Below are 21,205 nucleotides of genomic sequence, written 5' to 3' on the forward strand. Positions count from 1 at the left end.
GAGGGTTTTAGGGCTGGGGGAGGTTACAGAGATGGGGAAGGATGAGTCCATGGAAGCATTTCAACACAGGGATGAGAATTTTAAAATCAAGGTGTTGGTGGACTAGGAGCCAATGAGGGTCAGCGAGCACAGGGGTGATTGGTGAACAAGACGTGTTGCGAGTTAGGCTACGGTCAAAATGAATTTTGGATTAGCTTGTTTATGGAGTGTGGAAGATGAAAGGCCGGCCAGAGAGCAAACCTACCCAATTTCATGCACCAAATCCCACAAACACAAGTGAGATGAATGGTTAGTTAAACTAGTTTTGGTGGTTTTACTTGAGACAAGATTGTTGGTCAGGAGACCTGACAAACTCTCTGTTCTTCAGTTAGCTCCACAGGACCTGAACAAATTCAATGTCTCTTCTAGCAGTGCAGCACACCAGAGTACTGAAATGTTGATGTAGATTATGCCTCCTAGAGTGAGGCTTGAACCCACAACCTTTTGACTTTGTGGGGGGGCACAAAAGTGTTCCCAACTGAGCTAAGCTGTCTACTTATTAGGAAGTGCAGTCCTTCCCACCACCACCTCCACTTCCACTCCCCAATACCACCCATGGTTATTGCAACCGTTTATACTGGCCACCTATCGGTAGCCACTTGCCATTCCCATCGATGTCAATTACAATTTCTGATTGAAAAGATCTGGATATTTCAGGCAAACTGATTTTTCAGCAGCTGCTCGATCAGCTCCTCGACCGGCATTAAGGTGAGATTACCTTGGCTTGTTACATTTTAGTCTGTTGATCAATCCGCCAGACCAAAAGTGCCCTGTACAACAACTGAGGTTTTACCATCCACCTCCTATAGTGAGCAAACCATGTTAGCACCAACACACCTGCTATAAGCGGTAGGGAATGCACTAGGGATATAAATAATTCTATAATCTATTCCCTTGCTTTTGATGATTAGGTGACAAACCCGGAGAATTTGAAATGTGTCTTGATTTCAAGAATGATGGCTAGAGGTCTAGCCTATGCAATGGCTGATGCTGAATTCAGGGTGTAACTGAATCATACCTACTCGGTGGTTCTAGGTTTGATTCATCATCGCTGCCGAGTTGGCTAATCTCAGCGAGGGTAGCAGTAACGTTGCTGTAATTGTCCTTCATGTAGCTTTGGACCAGGAAGAGAAAAATTATGCAGGTTCCCTGACCCAGTTGCCATTCAGTGACCCTCCTGGAAAAGTAATGTGTGTAAGCATTGGGTTATGGATAGACTACGATGTTTACTCATTGAAAACCTGTCATCACAAAGCCTGGGCACACATGGAGAATTGGCACTTAAATGAGGTCCTGCAGAATGACTGGGCCTGTGGAACTGTATCCTTGCAGGAGTGGGTAGCTTTAGGGGAAGAGGAAGGGTAGAAATTAATGTAAAATGAATGATGGTTATACAGGTAGTACCTAAAATTATCTTCGTTCATTCTCCTTCTGACTTCCGTTTGTGCTCTCTTTACCCCTTCTTCTTCCCCCCCCCCCCCCCCCCCCCCCCCACACACACCTCTCCACAGCTCTTTCCACAACAGATAACTATTTCAGACCAATCACTTGTGTTCTGAAAGAAAGACATTTAAAGTAATCATAATTTCCTCTCTGATGTGTGATTACCAGATTTGGACTTTTCTCACGTTAACGGATCTTCAATTGCACATTTTTGCCCATAGTAAAACCAGATTCAGTGGATTTAAACCAGTGGCATTGTAGAGATGGCTGAAGTTTAATCCTATACTAGTAGATGTCTAACTGTGAATCACTTACTCAATAAATTTAGTGCAACCTTCAGAACCATATTACAGCTGTAATGTAGGAATTCGAGATTACACTTGGACAGGAACTAGAGCCCTTTGATGATTCAATAGTTTCAACAAGTCAGCACCTTGGGTCTCTTATCTAAGCCAGTTTTTCATGCAGTGCCGTTATCCAAAGTTTAAATAGAAATTTAATGGACATCTGTGTAGCAAACTGTTTTTTAGTATGTTGCATAAACCATCTGCTTTTGTGTCTGTTTGAAAACAGTAATTTCATCATCTTCTCTTTCACATATCCTTAATCAGCCAGGATCACTAAAATTTTATACTAAAATGCTAATCAACCATAATTATAACGTATACATTTGTTTTGGCAGTAGTAATGGGCATAATTTATAAAATTCTACTTCATTTCAGTGATGGATTTTGGGAATCATTGGTACAGTTACAGCGCACATCATCCAGAATGTAATGCTTCTGAGGACCTTTTTAGCTTTGTTTAACTAATACGTTACAGCATAATCTTTTCAAAACACATGGCTTTTGCTCCTTAAGTGAGAAATACTTGCATAGATTGGACTCTCTTAACCTACGATAACATCATTGAAGTTTATTGTTGTGGGATATGTTCAGAATAGCTCTTGCAAGTTTCAGAAGCAACTTTTGCAAGTGTTCCAGTGAGACCCACCATGGGACATTTGATGCTTCCAGCAGAGAAGGCAGTTATTCGGCCCATCATATCTGTGCGGCTCTTTTGAGCAATTCAAATTCCGCTGTCCTATTTTGCTGCTTTAAATATGTATCCAATTTTCCCTTAAAAGATATAATGGTCTCTGCCTCAATCTTTCCATGTGTCAAAGCCTCCCATGCTCCAGCAGCCCTCTGTAAACAAAAAAAATAAATTTGTCCAACCCCTCTCCTTATTCTGATCATTTTAAATTGACCAAGAGTCACTGATTTCCCAAACAGAAGAAATGGAACGAATATGGAAAAGACCATCCAGAGTTGTCAAGTATAAATTTGATTTTCCTCACTTGTCTGTCTTCGCCCCCACATCTTGACCAATGAATCCACCACAGACCCAATCCACCAATCCACGTCCGGACCGGGATCAAGCGAGGTTGTGTCTTTGCACCAACGCTCTTTTCGATCTTCCTTGCTGCAAATGCTACATGTCGCCCTTGGCAAACTCCCCGCTGGAGTGGAGCTAAATTATAGAACAGATGGGAATCTGTTGAACCTCCGCCGCCTCCAGGCCAGATCCAAGGTCGTCCCATCCTCTGTCATGAAACCACAGTACACAAACGACGCTTGCGTCTGCGCATGCTCGGAGGCCGAACTCCAAGCCATCGTCGACACCTTCTCCGAGGCGTACAAGAGCATAGGCCTTACGCTAAACATCCGTAAGACAAAGGTCCTCTACCAACCTGACCCCGACACAGCACTGTCCCCAGGTTATCAAAATCCACGACGAGGCCTTGGACAATGTGGACCATTTTTCATAGCTCGGGAGCCTACTGTCAGCAAGAGCAGACACTGACGACTTGGTCCAACACTGCCTTAAGTGCGCCAGCGCAGCCTTCGGTCACCTGAGGAAAAGTGTATTTGAAGACCAGGACCTCAAATCCGGCACCAAGCTCATGGTCTACAGGGCAGTAGTGATACCCACCCTCCTATATTGCTCACCCTCCTACATGGACTATATACAGCAGACACCTCAAAACGCTGGAGAAGTACCACCAGCGCTGCCTCTGCAAGATCCTGCAAACCCATTGACAGGACAGGTGCACCAACGTCGGTGTTCTCGCTCAGTCCAGCATCCCCAGCATTGACAGTGTTTGATCAGCTCCGTTGGGCAGGCCACATCATCCGCATGCCCGACATGAGACTCCCAAAGCAAGCATTCTACACTGAGCTTCAACACGGCAGGCGAGCCCCGGGTGGGCAGAAGAAACGCTTCAAGGACACCCTCAAAGACTCCTTGACCAAGTGCAACATCCCCACCGACTCCTGGGAAGCCCTGGCCCACGACCGCCCAAAATGGAGGAAGAGCATCCGGGAGGGCGCTGAGTACCTCGAGTCCCATCGCCGAGAACCAAGCAGAAACCAAGCGTGGACAGCGGAAGAAGCATGCATCAATCGAGGCTCCCCAACCACCCTTTCCTTCAACCACTGACTGCCCCACCTGTGACGCAGACTTGGTCCCGCATTGGACGACTCAGTCACCGGAGAACTCACTTTGAGTGGAAGCAAGCCATCCTCGACTCCGAGGGATTGCCTATGATGATATGATGATGATGATTTACACTCCCCCCCCCCCCCCCAGTGCAAAAGCCACTGGAGAATAATGAACGTTGATCTTTCATTTAGTTCAAGGCCTCCTATTGAGCTAGAGCAAATCATAGCATATTTAATGAAACAATGAAAATATTTTTGTGAACCACATAGTAAAATGTAGTTTACTTTTGCTTTCTGTGCAGCAGCGAGCTGTCGGAGTAGATGGGCACAGCATTAGTAAGGCTGTAAATTTTATATATTTTTACAAAAAACTTAAAAGATGGAATTGCAGTTTGAAATTGTGATTTTAACTGTGACCAGAGGTATGTTAATTAAGCCTCATTTGCATGGGCACTCAGGTTAATTGGAAAAATAATTAAAAACCTCATGAAAAATTAGAGAATATAATTGATTTTTTTTACAGGAAAAGTTTAAAGAAATGTATGCTAATTATCCTATCTCTGATTGGATGATAGACTCTTACCCAACACATTAAGTACTGCAAGTGCCTGTTATAATAAGACATAATTTAGCTGAAAAACTTCAGATGACTTAGTGTGAGGGCTGGGGTAAATGAAATTTACTTTAGAACTGATTTATAAAATATTAGCATCTTACTCCAAATACTGATCAAATAATGAAAGTGTCCATTACAATTCCAGCAATGTGGATCCTGTGTACCAGTACAGCTATGTGAAAATGATCATCTATCTGACTGTCATGGAGTTTTAGAGAACATTGGATTTGTTTTCATTGTCCATGGTTACTTGCCTAATATCCCCTCTGTGACAACAGACAAATAGAAATTACAACGGAAGACTGGTGACCCATTAGCCTTGCACCTATGATTCCAGACTGATAGGTTAAAACCCTCCTCTGTCCATTGGCTTTAAGGGTCATATGTGAAATTAATTTTAAAATCTCAAACTATTTTTTAGTGGATGTGAGCCCACCGTAAAAATAGTTTATATTTCAGCACGAAGTGAGAAATAGTGTCACATTGGTCCAGTAGGGGGCATTCTTAAGTTGATCAGACTGAGGCACATTGTTGGGTTGGGAGGAAGAGAGCTTTATTCTGCTGTAACTGCCATATCTGTCCTTCCTTGCTCTGCACCAATATCTAGTTCTGTCAAGCCCATGTGGTGGCTGGTGTGCAATGGCCACCACACGTTTTTTTTTAAAACCCACGCACAGGCATCTTCCACCCTTCAGGATGTAGTTCGGGACCTGGAATATTAGGTCCTTCATTGAAACACCGTAAATTCATCCCTTTTTTGGCGTGAAAGCAAGTCATCCTCAATACTTGGGACCGCTTATGATGATGATCTGCCCTGGAAGAGTGTCCATTTTCAAGCTTTGAAGTTCCCCTCCCAACTCTCAGTACAGAACTCACCAAGAACATATGTCGTACAAACCAAGGATTCCACTAATGGCGTGGTGTATAAACATGCTTCCTGATCTAGTACGAGATCATCTGTCGTGAGCGTGAGTTTGAGCTATGTTAAAATTGATCTTAGCCCTCGTGATGTTGGGGATGTGGCTGTCAGTCTGAGATCGGGATAAAATCAGCTCGGTTTCCTGAAAGCTATCCAGTAGCCCCTAGTAGAAAGGGCATATATGTAGACATTATATGAAGACACAATTGAGCATGCCCGTGATCAGACACACACCTCTCTCCCTGTGGTTGAATCACCTGCCAGCACTCATGGTCTAGGTTGTCATAAAAGATGCCAGCTCTCGTGAGTTAACTCTTTTTCAGGACAGAAAGAAAAAGTATGTACATAAACCTAAAAAGTTTTGTTATAGTTGACCAACACTGTTTGTAATGCATTCCTGTTTTTGCAGTATCGTGTGGAGTCGATGATGTTGCGTGTTGCCAAACCAATGAACTATATCGCTATAACTCCCAGTGTGCAGCAGCGATCCCACATGAGAGCCCCTCAGTGCATTCCTCTTGTGATGGAGCCTGAATCTCGCTTCTACAGCAACTCAGTTCTGGTTCTGGATTTCCAGTCCCTGTACCCTTCTATCATCATAGCTTACAACTATTGCTACTCTACATGCCTGGGCAATATTGACTACCTGGGAAAGTAAGACATTTTTCCTTTCTAATTATAATGCAAGTTAAGGTGTCCAGTGTAACCGATCTTAATGGAGATTGGATTGAACTGGTTCAAAAAATACAGTGACATTTAAACAGGCCATGTGCCTGGTTCCACTAGGCCTAAAATTTCCGTACTAATTGCTGGGTGAGTTGGTGAGCCAATAGCCCAACTCCGCGCCAGCAATTAGGTTTTCGGTGGCAGTTCACATGGCCTGTCAACCCGAACTTGTGGTGGATTTCTAAGGCGGTATGGTGGTGTACTCCTGAGTGCACCATCGTACCCACCGCAAAAATCTGCGCCGTTGTCTTTAAAGTTTTCTTTTGGCGAGGGAGGGTTGAGTTTCCTACCTGAAATATGTTTACACTTAGTGTGAATCTGGAGGTAGTCTCTCAAGTGGCCTTTACCTCTGCCCACCCCACCCAATGTCGGTGCTCACACCCAGAAGGAAAATAACTTGGATGATGTCCAGCCTGGTCCCATTGACCAGCATCCTGCTGTGTTTCGATGCTGATCGCTGCTTCAGATTTGACCGACTTGTCTTGGAATGAGGAGGAGAGAGAAAGACAGTTGTGAGGATTCGATTACCTCGCCGTCTTCACCTTCCTTGCCCCTGACCATCAGATCCCTCTGCTGGAGAAAGTGTGGCGGTGTACTGGCAACATGAGATGGAGAGGGGGAAAAGTTCCATATTGTAATATTTACCAGGACAAAAAACAAAACGTTGTCCTTTTTTTTTTAAATCTTTTATCAGAGAAGAAGAGTTTAAGTTTGGCTGCACTTCACAGAGAGTGCCTCCAGAATTACTTCACCGGCTCTGGAATGACATCACTATATCACCAAATGGGGTGGCCTTTGTAAAGGTATGAATTAAAGTCAACTCTATTATGCATGGTATTGAAGGTAAAACTAGTAGAGGCATATTTTTAAATCATTCAAAGAAAATTTGAAAACTTCTCTATTATTGAGGAACATTGATTCTAAAACAAGATGCTGCTGATGATGTAGTTAATGTTTGTAGTGAACTGAACCCAAATTGCCTGCCTGGTTCACATTAAGCAGGGGGACCAGCTTTGTTCAGAAAAGCTCAGTTGCTGCCCAGCTTGAGCAAAAATGCAAATCTCTCATGCTCAGATATTGCTAATCCTAAATTTCATTTTAAAAAGAGTAACTTAATTTGCATATTTCGCTGCTCCTGAACCTCTGAAATGCTGTCCGAGGCTGGACATCAGGAGGTGCACGTGAAGAGTACATTTTTCCTCTTCCCCAAATATCTATGAAAAAATAGGTTGACCTCTATTGCATATTTTCCCAAGGATCACTGACATAAATAATGTGTGAGATATCTTGGGCATGAGCCTGCATTGGACCACTGCCAAGGATGGGCTGTAAAACCATGGCATCTTTGTGGCCAATGGGAATTGCTTTCATTAGCCTGGTAAAGACTGAATAAGCTGGGCTCTTTTCCCTGAGTAGACTGAGGGATGACCTGGTCTAGGTCTTTAAAAATTATGAAAGGATTTGATAGGATAGACGTAGAGTGGATGCTTTCACTTATGGAGGGGGTGGGGGGTGGGGGGAGGGGGGAGGGGAACCAAAACTAGGGATCATTGATAAATGCAATAAGGAGTTCAGGAGAAACTTCTTTCCACGGAGTGGTTAGAATGTGGAACTCGCTACCACATGAGTCGTTGAGGGGAATAGCATAGATGCATTCAAGGGGAAGCTAGATAAGTACATGAGTGAGAAAGGAATAGAAGGATATATCAATAGGGTCAGATGAAGAGGGGCTGGAGGAGGCTTGTGTGGAGCATAAACACTGGGCTGAACAGCCTGTTTCTGTGCTGTATATTCTATGTAACATGTTCGCTTGTCTCGGGGCTAACTCAAATGAAAATAAAATCACAAAATAGGCTGACCTACACATCTGGTATAGTGGTGTGAAACAAGCAGTTTAAATGATTTTCTGGATCCATATATTTGGATTCAACCTTTTTTTAGCATCTTGTTCTAATATGTCTTGATATTACTATTGTAGCCATCTGTACGAAAAGGTACGTTACCAAGCATGCTAGAGGAGATACTGAAGACCAGGATAATGGTGAAACAGACCATGAAAGCCCACAAGAAGGACAAAGCCCTCACAAAACTGCTTCATGCTCGACAGATGGGTCTAAAGCTCATTGCCAACTTCACTTATGGTTACACTGCTGCTAACTTTTCTGGAAGAATGCCATGTGTTGAGGTACATTAATGATACATAAAATATACTTTCAGAAGATGATGCTTTTCAAATTTTAAATAAAGAAAAAGCCTCCAGTTTAGCCAAGTGCAGGCTGCCTTTTAAAAAATCAAATCCATTTCACATGCATAATTGCACGTGTATGCAGAGTATCTTTACAAGCTTTATTTGGGCTGAATGACCTGTTTCAGTGCTGTAACATTCTATGCAATTATATAGAAATAATGTATAATTGTTTATTGTATAAATTATTGCTGAAATAATGCAGCAATAATTAAAGAGGACAGATGTTGGTGGAGTGGGCAGATAGGTGGCAATTTAATGTGGAGAGGTGTGAGGTAAAACATTTTGGGAGGAAAACCAGGAATGGGTGCAGACACTGCAGGAAACGGTGCTGAAAGAATGTGGCTGAACAGAGGCCTAGCATTGCAATTACTTAATTTCAGGAAAATACAAGTATTTAGAAGCCATAAAAAGATCGGACAATATTTTGGGTTTTATAAACCATAACCCAGTGCTAGAGCAAAGCAGTATTGAAAAGTCTGCAATGGAATAGTTAGGCTATATTAAAGTACTGTGCAATTTTCTGCATTCCATTATAGAAAGGACAGTAACTCCATGGTGAGTGGAGTGTAGATTCTCGAGGCCAATGCAAGGGAAGGGAAACTTGAGATATAGGAACTATTTCTACAGGAGCAGAGAAAGCCGAGGAAATTTAATGGGAGTAGCAGGGGAATAATGAAGAGGGTTTTTTTAGATTTTGATGAGTGGAACCAGAAAGACTGTTTCCTCTAATTGGAACATCAATGGCAAATGCCATCAGTTTAAAATTGGTGGGTCTCCTTTCGCCCACCATTTTCAAAAGGTCAAAGATAGGAATCTCAATTTACTTTGAGATAAATAAGTATGTTAATCCATACATGTAGAATAGTCTAAACTTAATTTCCTATGTAGTATGAAACGTTTAGGTCCCCCTAATGGTTTCCACCTTTTATTGTAATGCACGAAAGAATAATGTCATGAAAAATCTCTTTCTGCATCTTGTAAAGGTTCATAGTGTGTAAAATTGGGATGAGAAATTGTCATATTTGTACAGAGAAAGTAACTTTTGTTTTTTTTTAAGATTGGGGACAGCATTGTTCTCAAAGCCAGAGAGACCCTTGAGCGTGCAATAAAGTTGGTCAATGAGACGAAGAAGTGGGGAGCGCGTGTTGTGTATGGAGACACTGATAGGTATCAACTGTTGATCAAACTCTAATTGACTACAATGTTAAATAAGTATTTAACAGCTAATGTAACAAATACAAGATTTCTCTGTAGTTAGCAATGGTCAAAAGCAAACCACAAATACTGGCAATCTGACCTGGAAATGATTGCTGATCAGCATCTGAAATAAAGGTTAAACCTAAAATGTTAACCTTTCATCAGAACTGATTTGCACGTGGGAGTCTGATCTCGAGCTTGCAGCAAGTGACTGCTCAAATAGGGAACCTGGGTTTTGATGGGCCTCATTCAGATTTGAGCTTCCTATAAGACCAAGCTTGGAAGCAATATTTGAAAAGGAAAGAAAACTAGAAAGCATAATCAGTGTTATGGCAAAGAAAATGTTGATCCTGGACCACCTTGTCTTAATATCTGAGAGGAGATTCTTTTGGATACCAAGACAGAAGTTATCACCCAAAATTTAAAAGTACGTAGGTGTGGCTTTGAAAATATGTGGCGTTCAACATATTTATGCATTCTTGTAAAACACATGCAGAAAATTCTGGAAATACACCACAGGTCAGTCGGTATCTAATATGAAAAGGCAGGTTATTGACATGTTGGATGTGTAACCCTTCAGAACTGAAGACAAAGATAAACATTAAAACAAAAGTAAAATACTGCGGATGCTGGAATCTGAAGTAAAAACAGAAAACGCTGGAAATCTCAGGTGGTCAGGCAGCATCTGGAGAGAAAGAGTTAATGGAAAGAAGGTAGTGCAGGGGTTCCCTGCAAAATAGATACACTGCTTTGGGTACTGATCAGGGGGATGACTCATCAGGGGAGAGCAGCAGCAGCCGCCAAGTTCATGGCACCGTGGGTGGCTCTGCTGCACAGGAGGGCAGGAAAAAGAGTGGGACAGCTATAGTGATAGGGGATTTGATTGTTAGGGGAATACATAGGCATTTCTGCGGCCACAACCAAGACTCCAGGATGGTATGTTGCCTCCCTGGTGCAAGGGTCAAGGATGTCTGAGCGGGTGCAGGACATTCTGAAAAGGGAGGGTGACCAGCCAGTTGTCGTGGTGCATATAGGTACCAATGATATCGGTAAAAAAATGGGATGAGGTCCTACGAGACGAATTTAGGGAGCAAGGAGCTAAATTTAAAAAGTAGGACCTCAAAAGTAGTAATCTCAGGATTGCTACCAGTGCCACGTGCTAGTCAGAATAGGAATCGCAGGATAGCTCAAATGAATACGTGGCTTGAGGAGTGGTGCAGAAGGGAGGGATTCAAATTCCTGGGACATTGAAACCGGTTCTGGGGGAGGTAGGACCAGTACATACCGGACAGTCTGCACCTGGGCAGGACCGGAACCAATCACCTCGGGAGAGTGTTTGCTAGTGCTGTTGGGGAGGAGTTAAACTAATATGGCAGGGAGATGGGAACCTCCACAGGGAGACAGAGGGAAATAAAATGGAGGCAAAAGATAGAAAGGAGAATAGTAAAAGTGAAGGGCAGAGAAACCCAAGACAAAAAATAAAAAGGGCCACATTACAGCAAAATTCTAAAGGGGCAAAGTGTGTTAGAAAGACAAGCCTGAAGGCTCTGTGCCTCAATGCGAGGAGTATTCGCAAGAAGGTGGGCGAATTAAATGCGCAGATAGCAGTTAACGGATATGATGTAATTGGCATCACGGAGACATGGCTCCAGGGGGACCAAGGATGGGAACTCAACATTTAGGAAGGATAGATAGAAAGGAAAAGGAGGCAGGGTAGCGTTGCTGGTTAAAGAGGAAATTAATGCAATAGTAAGGGACATTAGCGCAACAGTAAGGAAGGACATTAGCTTGGATGATGTGGAATCGGTATGGGTGGAGCTACGGAATACCAAAGGGCAGAAAACACTAGTGGGAGTTGTGTACAGACCAACAAACAGTAGTCATGTGTTTGGGGACAGCATCAAACAAGAAATAAGTGATGTGTGCAATAAAGGTACAGCAGTTATCATGGGCGACTTTAATCTACATATTGACTGGGTTAACCAAACTGGTAGCAATGCGGTGGAGGAGGATTTCCTGGAATGTATTAGGGATGGTTTTCTAGACCAATATGTCGAGGAACCAACGAGAGAGCTGGCCATCCTAGACTGGGTGATGTGTAATGAGAAGGGACTAATTAGCAATCTTCTTGTGCGAGGCCCCTTGGGGAAGAGTGACCATAATATGGTAGAATTCTTTATTAAGATGGAGAGTGACACAGTTAATTCAGAAACTAGGGCCCTGAACTTAAGGAAAGGTAACTTCGATGATATGAGGCGTGAATTGGCTAGAATGGACTGGCAAATAATACTTAAAGGGTTGACGGTGGATAGGCAATGGCAAACATTTAAAGATCACATGGATAAACTTCAACAATTCTACATCCCTGTCTGGAGTAAAAGTGAAACTGGGAAGGTGGCTCAACTGTGGCTAACAAGGGAAATTAAGGATAGTGTTAAATCCAAGGAAGAGGCATATAAATTGGCCAGTGAAAGCAGCAAATCTGAGGACTGGGAGAAATTTAGAATTCAACAGAGGAGGACTAAGGGTTTAATGAAGAGGGGGAAAATAGAGTACGAGAGGAAGCTTGTCGGGAACATAAAAACTGACTGCAAAAGCTTCTATAGATATGTGAAGAGAAAAAGATTAGTGAAGACATACATAGGTTCCTTGCAGTCTAATTCAGGTGAATTTATAATGGGGAACAAAGATATGACAGACCAATTGAACAAATACTTTGGTTCTGTCTTCATGAAGGAAGACACAAATAACCTTCCGGATGTACTAGGGGACTGAGGGTCGATTGAGAAGGAGGAACTGAAGGATATCCTTATTAGGTGGGAAATTATGTTAGGGAAACTGATGGGATTGAAGACCGATAAATCCCCGGGGCCTGATAGTCTGCATCCCAGAGTACTTAAGGAAGTGGCCCTAGAAATAGTGGATGCATTGGTGATCATTTTCCAACAGTCAATAGACTCTGGATCAGTTCCTATGGACTGGAGGGTAGCTAATGTAACACCACTTTTTAAGAAAGGAGGGAGAGAGAAAACGGGTAATTATAGACCGGTTAGCCTGACATCAGTATTGGGGAAAAGGTTTGAATCACTCTAAGGATGAAATAGCAGCACATTTGGAAAGCAGTGACAGGATTGGTCCAAGTCAGCATGGATTTATGAAAGGGAAATCATGCTTGACGAATCTTCAGGAATTTTTTGAGGATGTAACTAGCAAAGTGGACAAGGGAGAATCAGTGGATGTGGTGTATTTGAACTTTCAAAAGGCTTTTGACAAGATTCCACACAAGAGATTGGTGTGCAAAATCAAAGCACATGGTATTGGGGGTAATGTACTGACGTGGATAGAGAACTGGTTGGCAGACAGGAAGCAGAGAGTCGGGATAAACTGGTCCTTTTCAGAATGGCACGCAGTGACTAGTGGAGTGCCACTCAGTGTTGGGATCCCAGTTCTTTCCAATATACATTAATGATTTAGATGAAGTAATATCTCCCAAGTTTGCAGATGACACTAAACTGGGTGGCGGTGTGAGCTGTGAGGAGGATGCTAAGAGGTTGCAGAGTGACTTGGACAGGTAAGGTGAGTGGGCAAATGCATGGCAGATGCAGTATAATATGGATAAATGTGAGGTTATATATTTTGGGAGCAAAAACACGAAGGCAGAATATTATCTGAATGGTGGCAGATTAGGAAAAGGGGAGGTGCAACGAGACCTGGGTGTCATGGTTCATCAGTCATTGAAGGTTGGCATGAACGTACAGCTGGCGGTGAAGAAGGCAAATGGTATGTTGGCCTTCATAGCTAGCGGATTTGAGTATAGGAGCAGGGGGGTCTTACTGCAGTTGTACAGGACCTTGGGGAGACCTCACTTGGAATATTGCGTGCAGTTTTGGTCTAATCTGAAGAAGGACATTCTTGCTATTGAGGGAGTGCAACGAAGCTTCACCAGACTGATTCCAGGGATGGCTGGACTGACCTATGAGGAGAGACTGGATCAACTGGGCCTGTATTCACTGGAGTTTAGGAGGATAAGAGGAGATCTCATAGAAACATATAAGATTCTGACGGGACTGGACAGGTTAGATGCGGGAAGAATGGTCCCGATGTTTGGGAAACATAGAAACATAGAAAGTAGGTGCAGGAGTAGGGCATTCGGCCCTTCGAGCCTGCACCGCCATTCAATAAGTTCATGACTGATCATTCCTTCAGTACCCCTTTCCTGCTTTTTCTCCATACCCCTTGATCCCCTTAGCCGTAAGGGCCATATCTAACTCACTCTTAAATATATCCAATGAGCTGGCATCAACAACTCTCTGCGGCAGAGAATTCCACAGGTTAACAACTCTGAGTGAAGAAGTTTCTCCTCATCTCAGTCCTAAATGGACTACCCCTTATCCTAAGACTTATGTCCCCTGGTTCTGGACTTCCCCAACATCTGGGAACGTTCTTCCTGCATCTAACCTGTCCAGTCCTGTCAGAATCTTATACGTTTCTGAGATGCCCTCTCATCCTTCTAAACTCCAATGAATAAAGGCCTAGTTGATCCAGTCTCTCCTCATATGACAGTCCAGCCATCCCTGGAATCAGTCTGGTGAACTTTCGCTGCACTCCCTCAATAGCAAGAATGTCCTTCCTCAGATTAGAAGACCAAAACTCAATACAATATTCCAGGTGAGGCCTCACTAAGGCCCTGTATAACTGCAGTAAGACCTCCCTGCTCCTATACTCAAATCCCCTAGCTATGAAGGCCAACATACCATTTGCCTTCTTTACCGCCTGCTGTACCTGCATGCCCACTTTCAGTGACTGATGAACCCATGACACCCAGGTCTCGTTGCACCTCACCTTTTCCGAATCTGCCGCCATTCAGATAATATTCTGCCTTTGTGTTTTTGCCCCCAAAATGGATAACCTCACTTTTATCCACATTATTCTGCATCTCCCATGCATTTGTCCACTCACCTAAACTGTCCAAGTCACCCTGCAGCCTCTTAGCGTCCCCCTCACAGCTCACACCGCCACCAAGTTTAGTGTTATCCGCAAACTTGGAGATATTATACTCAATTCCTTCATCTAAATCATTAATATATATTGTAAAGAGCTGGGGTCCCAGTACTGAGCCCTGCGGCACTCCACTAGTCACTGCCTGCCATTCTGAAAAGGACCCGTTTATCCCGATCCTCTGCTTCCTCTCCGCCAAACAGTTCTCTATCCGTGCGCTTTGATTTTGCACACTAATCTCTTGTGCAGGACGTGGTCAAAAGGCTTTTGAAAATCCAAATACACCACACCCACTGGTTCCGAATACACCACATCCACTGATTCTCCCTTGTCCACTCTTCTAGTTACATCCTCAAAAAATTCCTGATGATTTGTCAAGCATGATTTCCCTTTTATAAATCCATGCTGACTTGGTCCGATCCTGTCACTGCTTTCCAAATGTGCTGCTATTTCATCCTTAATGATTGATTCCAACCTTTTCCTCACCACTGATGTCAGGCGAACCGGTCTAGAATTACCCGTTTTCTCTCCCTCCTTTTTTTTAAAAGTGGTGTTACATTAGCTACCCTCCAGTCCATAGGAACTGATCCAGAGTTGATAGACTGTTGGAAAATGATCATCAATGCATCCACTATTTCTAGAGCCACTTCCTTAAGTACTCTGGAATGCAGACTATCAGGCCCTGGGGATTTATCGGCCTTCAATCCCATCAATTTCCCAAACATAATTTCCTGCCTGAAGACAGAACCGAAGTATTGGTTCAATTGGTCTGCCATATCTTTGTTCCTCATTATAAGTTCACCTGAATCCGACTGCAAGGGACCTGCGTTTGTCTTCACTAATCTTTTTCTCTTCACGTATTTATAGAAGCTTTTGCAGTCAGTGTTTATGTTCCCTGCAAGCTTCCTCTCGTACTCTCTTTTCCCCTCTTAATTAAACCCTTAGTCCTCCTCTGTTGAATTCTAAATTTCTCCAGTCCTCAAGTCTGTTGCTTTTTTTTAGCCAATTTATATGCCTCTTCCTTGGCTTTCACACTATCCTTAATTTCCCTTGTTAGCCATGGTTGAGCCACCTTCCCCGTTTTATTTTTATTCCAGACAGGGATGTACAATTGCTGAAGTTCATCCGTGTGATCTTTAAATGTTTGCCATTGCTTATCCATCGTCAACCCTTTAAGTATCCTTTGCCAGTCTATTCTAGCCAATTCACGCCTCATACCGTCGAAGTTACCTTTCCTTAAGTTCAGGACCCTAGTTTCCGAATTAACTTTGTCACTCTCCATCTTAATAAGGAATTCTACCATATTATGGTCACTCTTCCCCAAGGGGCGTCGCACAACAAGATTGCTAATTAGTACCTTCTCATTACACATCACCCAGTCTAGGATGGCAAGCTCTCTCCTCGACATATTGGTCTAGAAAACCATCCCTAATACACTCCAGGAAATCCTCCTCCACCGCATTGCTACCAGTTAGGATAGTCCAATCAATATGTAGATTAAAGTCGCCCATGATTACTGCTGTATCTTTATTGCACACATCCCTTATTTCTTCTTTGACGCTGTCCCCAACCTCTCCACTACTATTTGATGGCCTGTACACAACTCCTACTAGCGTTTTCTGCCCCTTGGCATTCAATAGCTCCACCCATACCGATTCCACGTCATCCAGGCTAATGTCCTTCCTTATTGCATTGCATTGATTTCATCTTTAACCAGCAACGCCACCCCGCCTCCTTTTCCTTTCTGTCTATCCTTCCTAAATGCTGAATACCCTTGTATGTTGAGTTCCCAGCCTTGGTCCCCCTGGAGTCATGTCTCCGTGATGCCAATCACATCGTATCCGTTAACTGCTATCTGCGCAGTTAATTCATCCACCTTCTTGCGAATACTCCTCGCATTGAGGCACAGAGCCTTCAGGCTTGTCTTTTTAAACACACTTTGCTCCTTTAGAATTTTGCTGTAATGTGGCCCTTTTTGTTTTTTGCCTTTGGTTTCTCTGCCCTCCACTTTTACTATTCTCCTTTCTATCTTTTGCTTCTGACTCCATTTTATTTCCCTCTATCTCCCTGCATCAGTTCCCATTGCCCTGCCATATTAGTTTAACTCCTCCCCAACAGCACGAGCAAACACTCCCCCTAGGACATTGGTTCCGGTCCTGCCCAGGTGAAGACCGTCCAGCTTGTACTGGTCCCACCTCCCCCAGAACCGGTTCCAATGCCCCAGGAATTTGAATCCCTCCCTTTTGCACCACTCCTCAAGCCACATATTCATCTGAGCTATCCTGCGATTCCTATTCTGACTAGCACGTGGCACTGGTAGCAATCCTGAGATTACTACTTTTGAGGTCCTATTTTTTAATTTAACTCCTAGCTCCCTAAATTCGTCTCGAAGGACCTCATCCTGTTTTTTACCTATATCATTGCTACCTATATGCATCACGACAACTGGCTGGTCACCCTCCCTTTTCAGAATGTCCTGCACCCGCTCAGAGACATCCTTGACCCTTGCACCAGGGAGGCAGCGTACCATCCTGGAGTCTTGGTTGCAGCCGCAGAAACGCCTATCTATTCCCCTTACAATCGAATCCCCTATCACTATCGCTCTCCTACTCTTTTTCCTGCCCTCCTGTGCAGCAGAGCCAGCCATGGTGCCATGAACTTGTCTGCTGCTGCTCTCCCCTGATGAGTCATCCCCCTCAGCAGTACTCAAAGCGGTGTATCTGTTTTGCAGGGGAATGACCATAGGGGACCCCTGCACTATCTTCTTTGCACTGCTCTTCCTGTTGGTCTTCCATTCACTATCTGGCTGTGCACCCTTTACCTGCGGTAAGACCAACTCGCTAAACGTGCTATTCACGTCATTCTCAGCATCATGGATGCTCCCGAGTGAATCCACCCGCAGCTCCAGTGGCGCAATGCAGTACGTCAGGATCTGCAGGCGGATACACTTTGTTTACACGTAGTCGTCAGGGACATCGGAAGCGTCCCTGAGTTCCCACATAGTACAGGAGGAGCATAACAAATGTCCGCGCTGTCCTGCCATGACTTAACCTAATTGGGCAACAGCAATGTTAAAAGGTTACTTATTGATAAAGAAAAGAAAAAGAAAAATTGCTCGCCAATCATTTACTCCCTTGGCTGTGACGTCATCTTTCGATTTCTTTCTACTTTTTTGCCTCCCTGCTACAGCTGCACCGGTAGGGCTCTGACGCACTCCACCTCCCCGAACTGCCGTCGCGTTGGGCCTTTTATAGGCCTGCCTCCAACGCACTCCCGCCTGTCCGAACTCCCCGAACTGCCGTCGCATTGGGCCTTTTATAGGCCTGCCTCCGACGCACTCCCGCCTGTCCGAACTCCCGCTACGTTGGGCCTTTTATAGGCCTGCCTCCGACGCACTCCCGCCTGTCCGAACTCCCGCCACGTTGGGCCTTTTATAGGCATGCCTCCGACGCACTCCTGCCTCTCCGAACTCCAGAACCAGGGGACACAGTCTTAGGATAAGGGGTAGGCCATTTAGGACTGAGATGAGGAGAAACGTCTTCACTCAGAGAGTTGTTAACCTGTGGAATTCCCTACCGCAGAGAGTTGTTGATGCCAGTTCATTTATATATTCAAGAGGGAGTTAGATATGGCCCTTGCGGCTAAAGGGATCAAGGGGTATGGAGAGAAAGCAGGAAAGGGGTACTGAGGGAATGATCAGCCATGATCTTATTGAATGGTGATGCAGGCTCGAAGGGCCGAATGGCCTGCTCCTGCACCTATTTTCTATGTTTCAGGTCGATGACCCTTCGTCAGACTCTGTGGAGTTCTGATGAAGAGTCATTGACCTGAAACTTTAACTCTCTCTCCACAGATGCTGCCTGACCCGCTGAGATTTCCAGCATTTTCTGTTGTTATAATACAAAGATAAACATGGCAGTTTAAGAATTTGAATTCATTTTTTTTTATTTTTTGAAAATCTGGAAATAAAAAACTACTATCAGTAAAACCGACCATTAAGCTTCAGATTATCATAAAAACCTAACTGGTTCAGTAATGTCCTTTTAGGGAAGGAAACCTGCCATCCTTACCCAGTCTGGCCGAAAGTGACTCCAGTCTCACACCAATGTGGCTATTTTCTGAACTGTCCTTTGAAGGGCCTAGATAGCCACTCAATTGTATCAAACACTTTCAGGGCAACTAGGGATGGGCAATAAATGCCTGCAGTTCCAGCAAAATACACATCCTGGGAATGAATTTTAAAAAATATAGGAAGTTGTTTTATTTCTAAAAACAAGAGAGAAAAATGACGAGTTGACAGATATGCCAATCACAGGAAATAAATGAGTTGAATAACCTGCAAACTGCTTAACAGAAGACTTGTTAAATGTTATAAAAGACCAGTAATAAGTACGTAGACATAAAGACAGCAAAATATATCATTAGTGGAGAATGAGTTGGTATTGGAGCGGCCCACAAGAGCTCTGAGGAAAACGGAGCAAGCTGTAAATGTGGCAGATCTGAAATTAAAACAAAAACATAGTGTTTGTTGTGATTTTCTGAGTTGGTTTTGTTGTTTTACAGCATGTTTGTGCTATTGAAAGGAGCCACCAAGGAACAAGCCTTTAAGATTGGACAAGAGATTGCTGATGCTGTGACTGCCACAAACCCAAAGCCTGTGAAACTGAAATTTGAGAAGGTAAGGTGCTTCCTTTCAATAATGGAGGGAAAGTAGAGTACAAATCTACCTGCATAACTCCACGTTTCCTACTGGGCAAGTAGTTCTGCAAAGATCTTGTTGAGCAAGTTGCCTGTTTGTTGTTTTGATCATCATTTTAAAAAAACACACTTTAAAATATTGCAGGCTAGCTAATACCAATAAATTTCATGGTACTGAAACACTTTACAACTCCTACTTCTTGTTCTGGTGGGTCTATTATGGCTGTTTTGAGAGGCTGCCTGGAAGACAGAACTAAAATTAGAAATGGTGGGAGGTTCTCATTTAAGGTTACACTTTCAAAGTTCTCAAACCACATATCACGATAATTAAACTGCTTTTTTGTGATTGTTAATAATTTAACCATTTATCCTGGATTAAAAGGGATGCGCTATTCCTGCAATGGTGTTTGGCTAAACATTATTTTGCTCATTATCATATTTTCACGTAATCCCAATGTGATGAAAATTATGCAGGGCGCTTCATCGCCAACATTTTTCATGAAAACCATGCTCAGTAAGATTAGAGAAAATGTAGATGTGCATTTTGAAGAGTCGTAAATTAATCACATTTCAATTTGTTAGTGATACTGTTTTGCATAACCGGAAGACACACACTCTAAACATGGGAATTATTTTTTTCTTCTTTTGCTCTAATAGGTTTACTTACCATGTGTCTTGCAATCGAAGAAGAGGTACGTTGGTTATATGTATGAGAGTTTAGACCAGAAGGATCCTGTTTTTGATGCCAAGGGAATTGAAACTGTGCGGCGAGACTCCTGTCCTGCTGTCTCCAAGGTATGAAGTAAAGTATTTTATTTATCTTATTATATTACTCCCTTCAGTCACCAGACGGTCCCCCACCCCATGCACCAATGAATGGAAATCATTTTCAAGTTTAACCACTTTATTTTGGTCTCAAATGCTAAATCTATGTGCTTTTAATACTAAAATAATGATTTTGGTTTTATCTTAAACTGGTTTTACTTGAGTATGGTACTAAAGTTTCTGCTTTGCATCAACACACAAGTTGAAACATAACTTGCGAATCTGATTGGAATACTCCCACATATCACAGCAGGAGAGAAACTTTCATGTAGTGCATATTTTTCAGATTGGGCTCTTGTCCCGAGCATCTGAACCCAGGCAAATCAGAGAAAGGGCACTCCCTGCATGTAACAGGAGTGTTTTGTAGTCAAACATGTCGGCCAATTTTCACCCAGCCATGTTACTACAAACAGCAAATGAGATAAATGACCAGTTAATGTATTTCGGGTGTTTGTTGACTAATGACTGTTGGCCAGACACTAGGAGAACTCCCTGCTACTCTGAGTGGTCCTTTGGCATCTTTTATGACCATCCGAACGGTCAAATGGGGCCTCAGTTTAGTGTCTTACCTGAAGACCGCACCTCTGACATTGCAGGACTGACACTCAGTGTCAACCTCGATTATGTACTTAAGTCTTGGAATGGAGCTTGAACCTGTAATCTTTTGACTGAGGTGGGAGTTCTACCCAGCTCAGTTGACTCTCTAATTAAAAATTCTCTTGGCTGTATTGATGCATAGGCTTAATACTACCTGACTTATTGGCAAGTCCAAAAATGAATGCCTGCTGCCCCACAATCTTTTAAACATCCAACAGATATTGATGGATTTTAATGGTGACGGTGCACTGCTGTGTAGCAGGTGAGATGCATAGTTCTCAGCTGACCTGGGTCTCTGCAGATGTAATACCTATGGCTGAACGAAGCATCTTCTATTCTTTGTCTGAAGTCTCTTTAACTTGGATTCAGAGAAACTCTGTACCTGAAGGATGTTCATTTGCTTTTTGTAAGCTGTA

At 43.3% G+C, this 21,205-nt stretch overlaps 1 protein-coding gene across 1 annotated transcript in view; it reads left to right on the top strand.

Moving 5' to 3' along the window:
• Window positions 1–21,205, top strand: part of rev3l (REV3 like, DNA directed polymerase zeta catalytic subunit) — a 230,759-nt gene that overhangs the window by 185,700 nt on the left and 23,854 nt on the right. The window contains exons 23-28 of the mRNA XM_070885791.1: window positions 5,910–6,154; window positions 6,921–7,029; window positions 8,205–8,411; window positions 9,532–9,641; window positions 19,233–19,347; window positions 20,025–20,162. Of these exons, the coding sequence (XP_070741892.1) occupies window positions 5,910–6,154; window positions 6,921–7,029; window positions 8,205–8,411; window positions 9,532–9,641; window positions 19,233–19,347; window positions 20,025–20,162 (924 nt within the window). The remainder of the gene's footprint in view (window positions 1–5,909; window positions 6,155–6,920; window positions 7,030–8,204; window positions 8,412–9,531; window positions 9,642–19,232; window positions 19,348–20,024; window positions 20,163–21,205) is intronic.

Source organism: Pristiophorus japonicus, chromosome 7 (assembly GCF_044704955.1).
Source record: "Pristiophorus japonicus isolate sPriJap1 chromosome 7, sPriJap1.hap1, whole genome shotgun sequence".
In the NCBI taxonomy this organism is placed as follows: Eukaryota; Metazoa; Chordata; class Chondrichthyes; family Pristiophoridae; genus Pristiophorus; species Pristiophorus japonicus.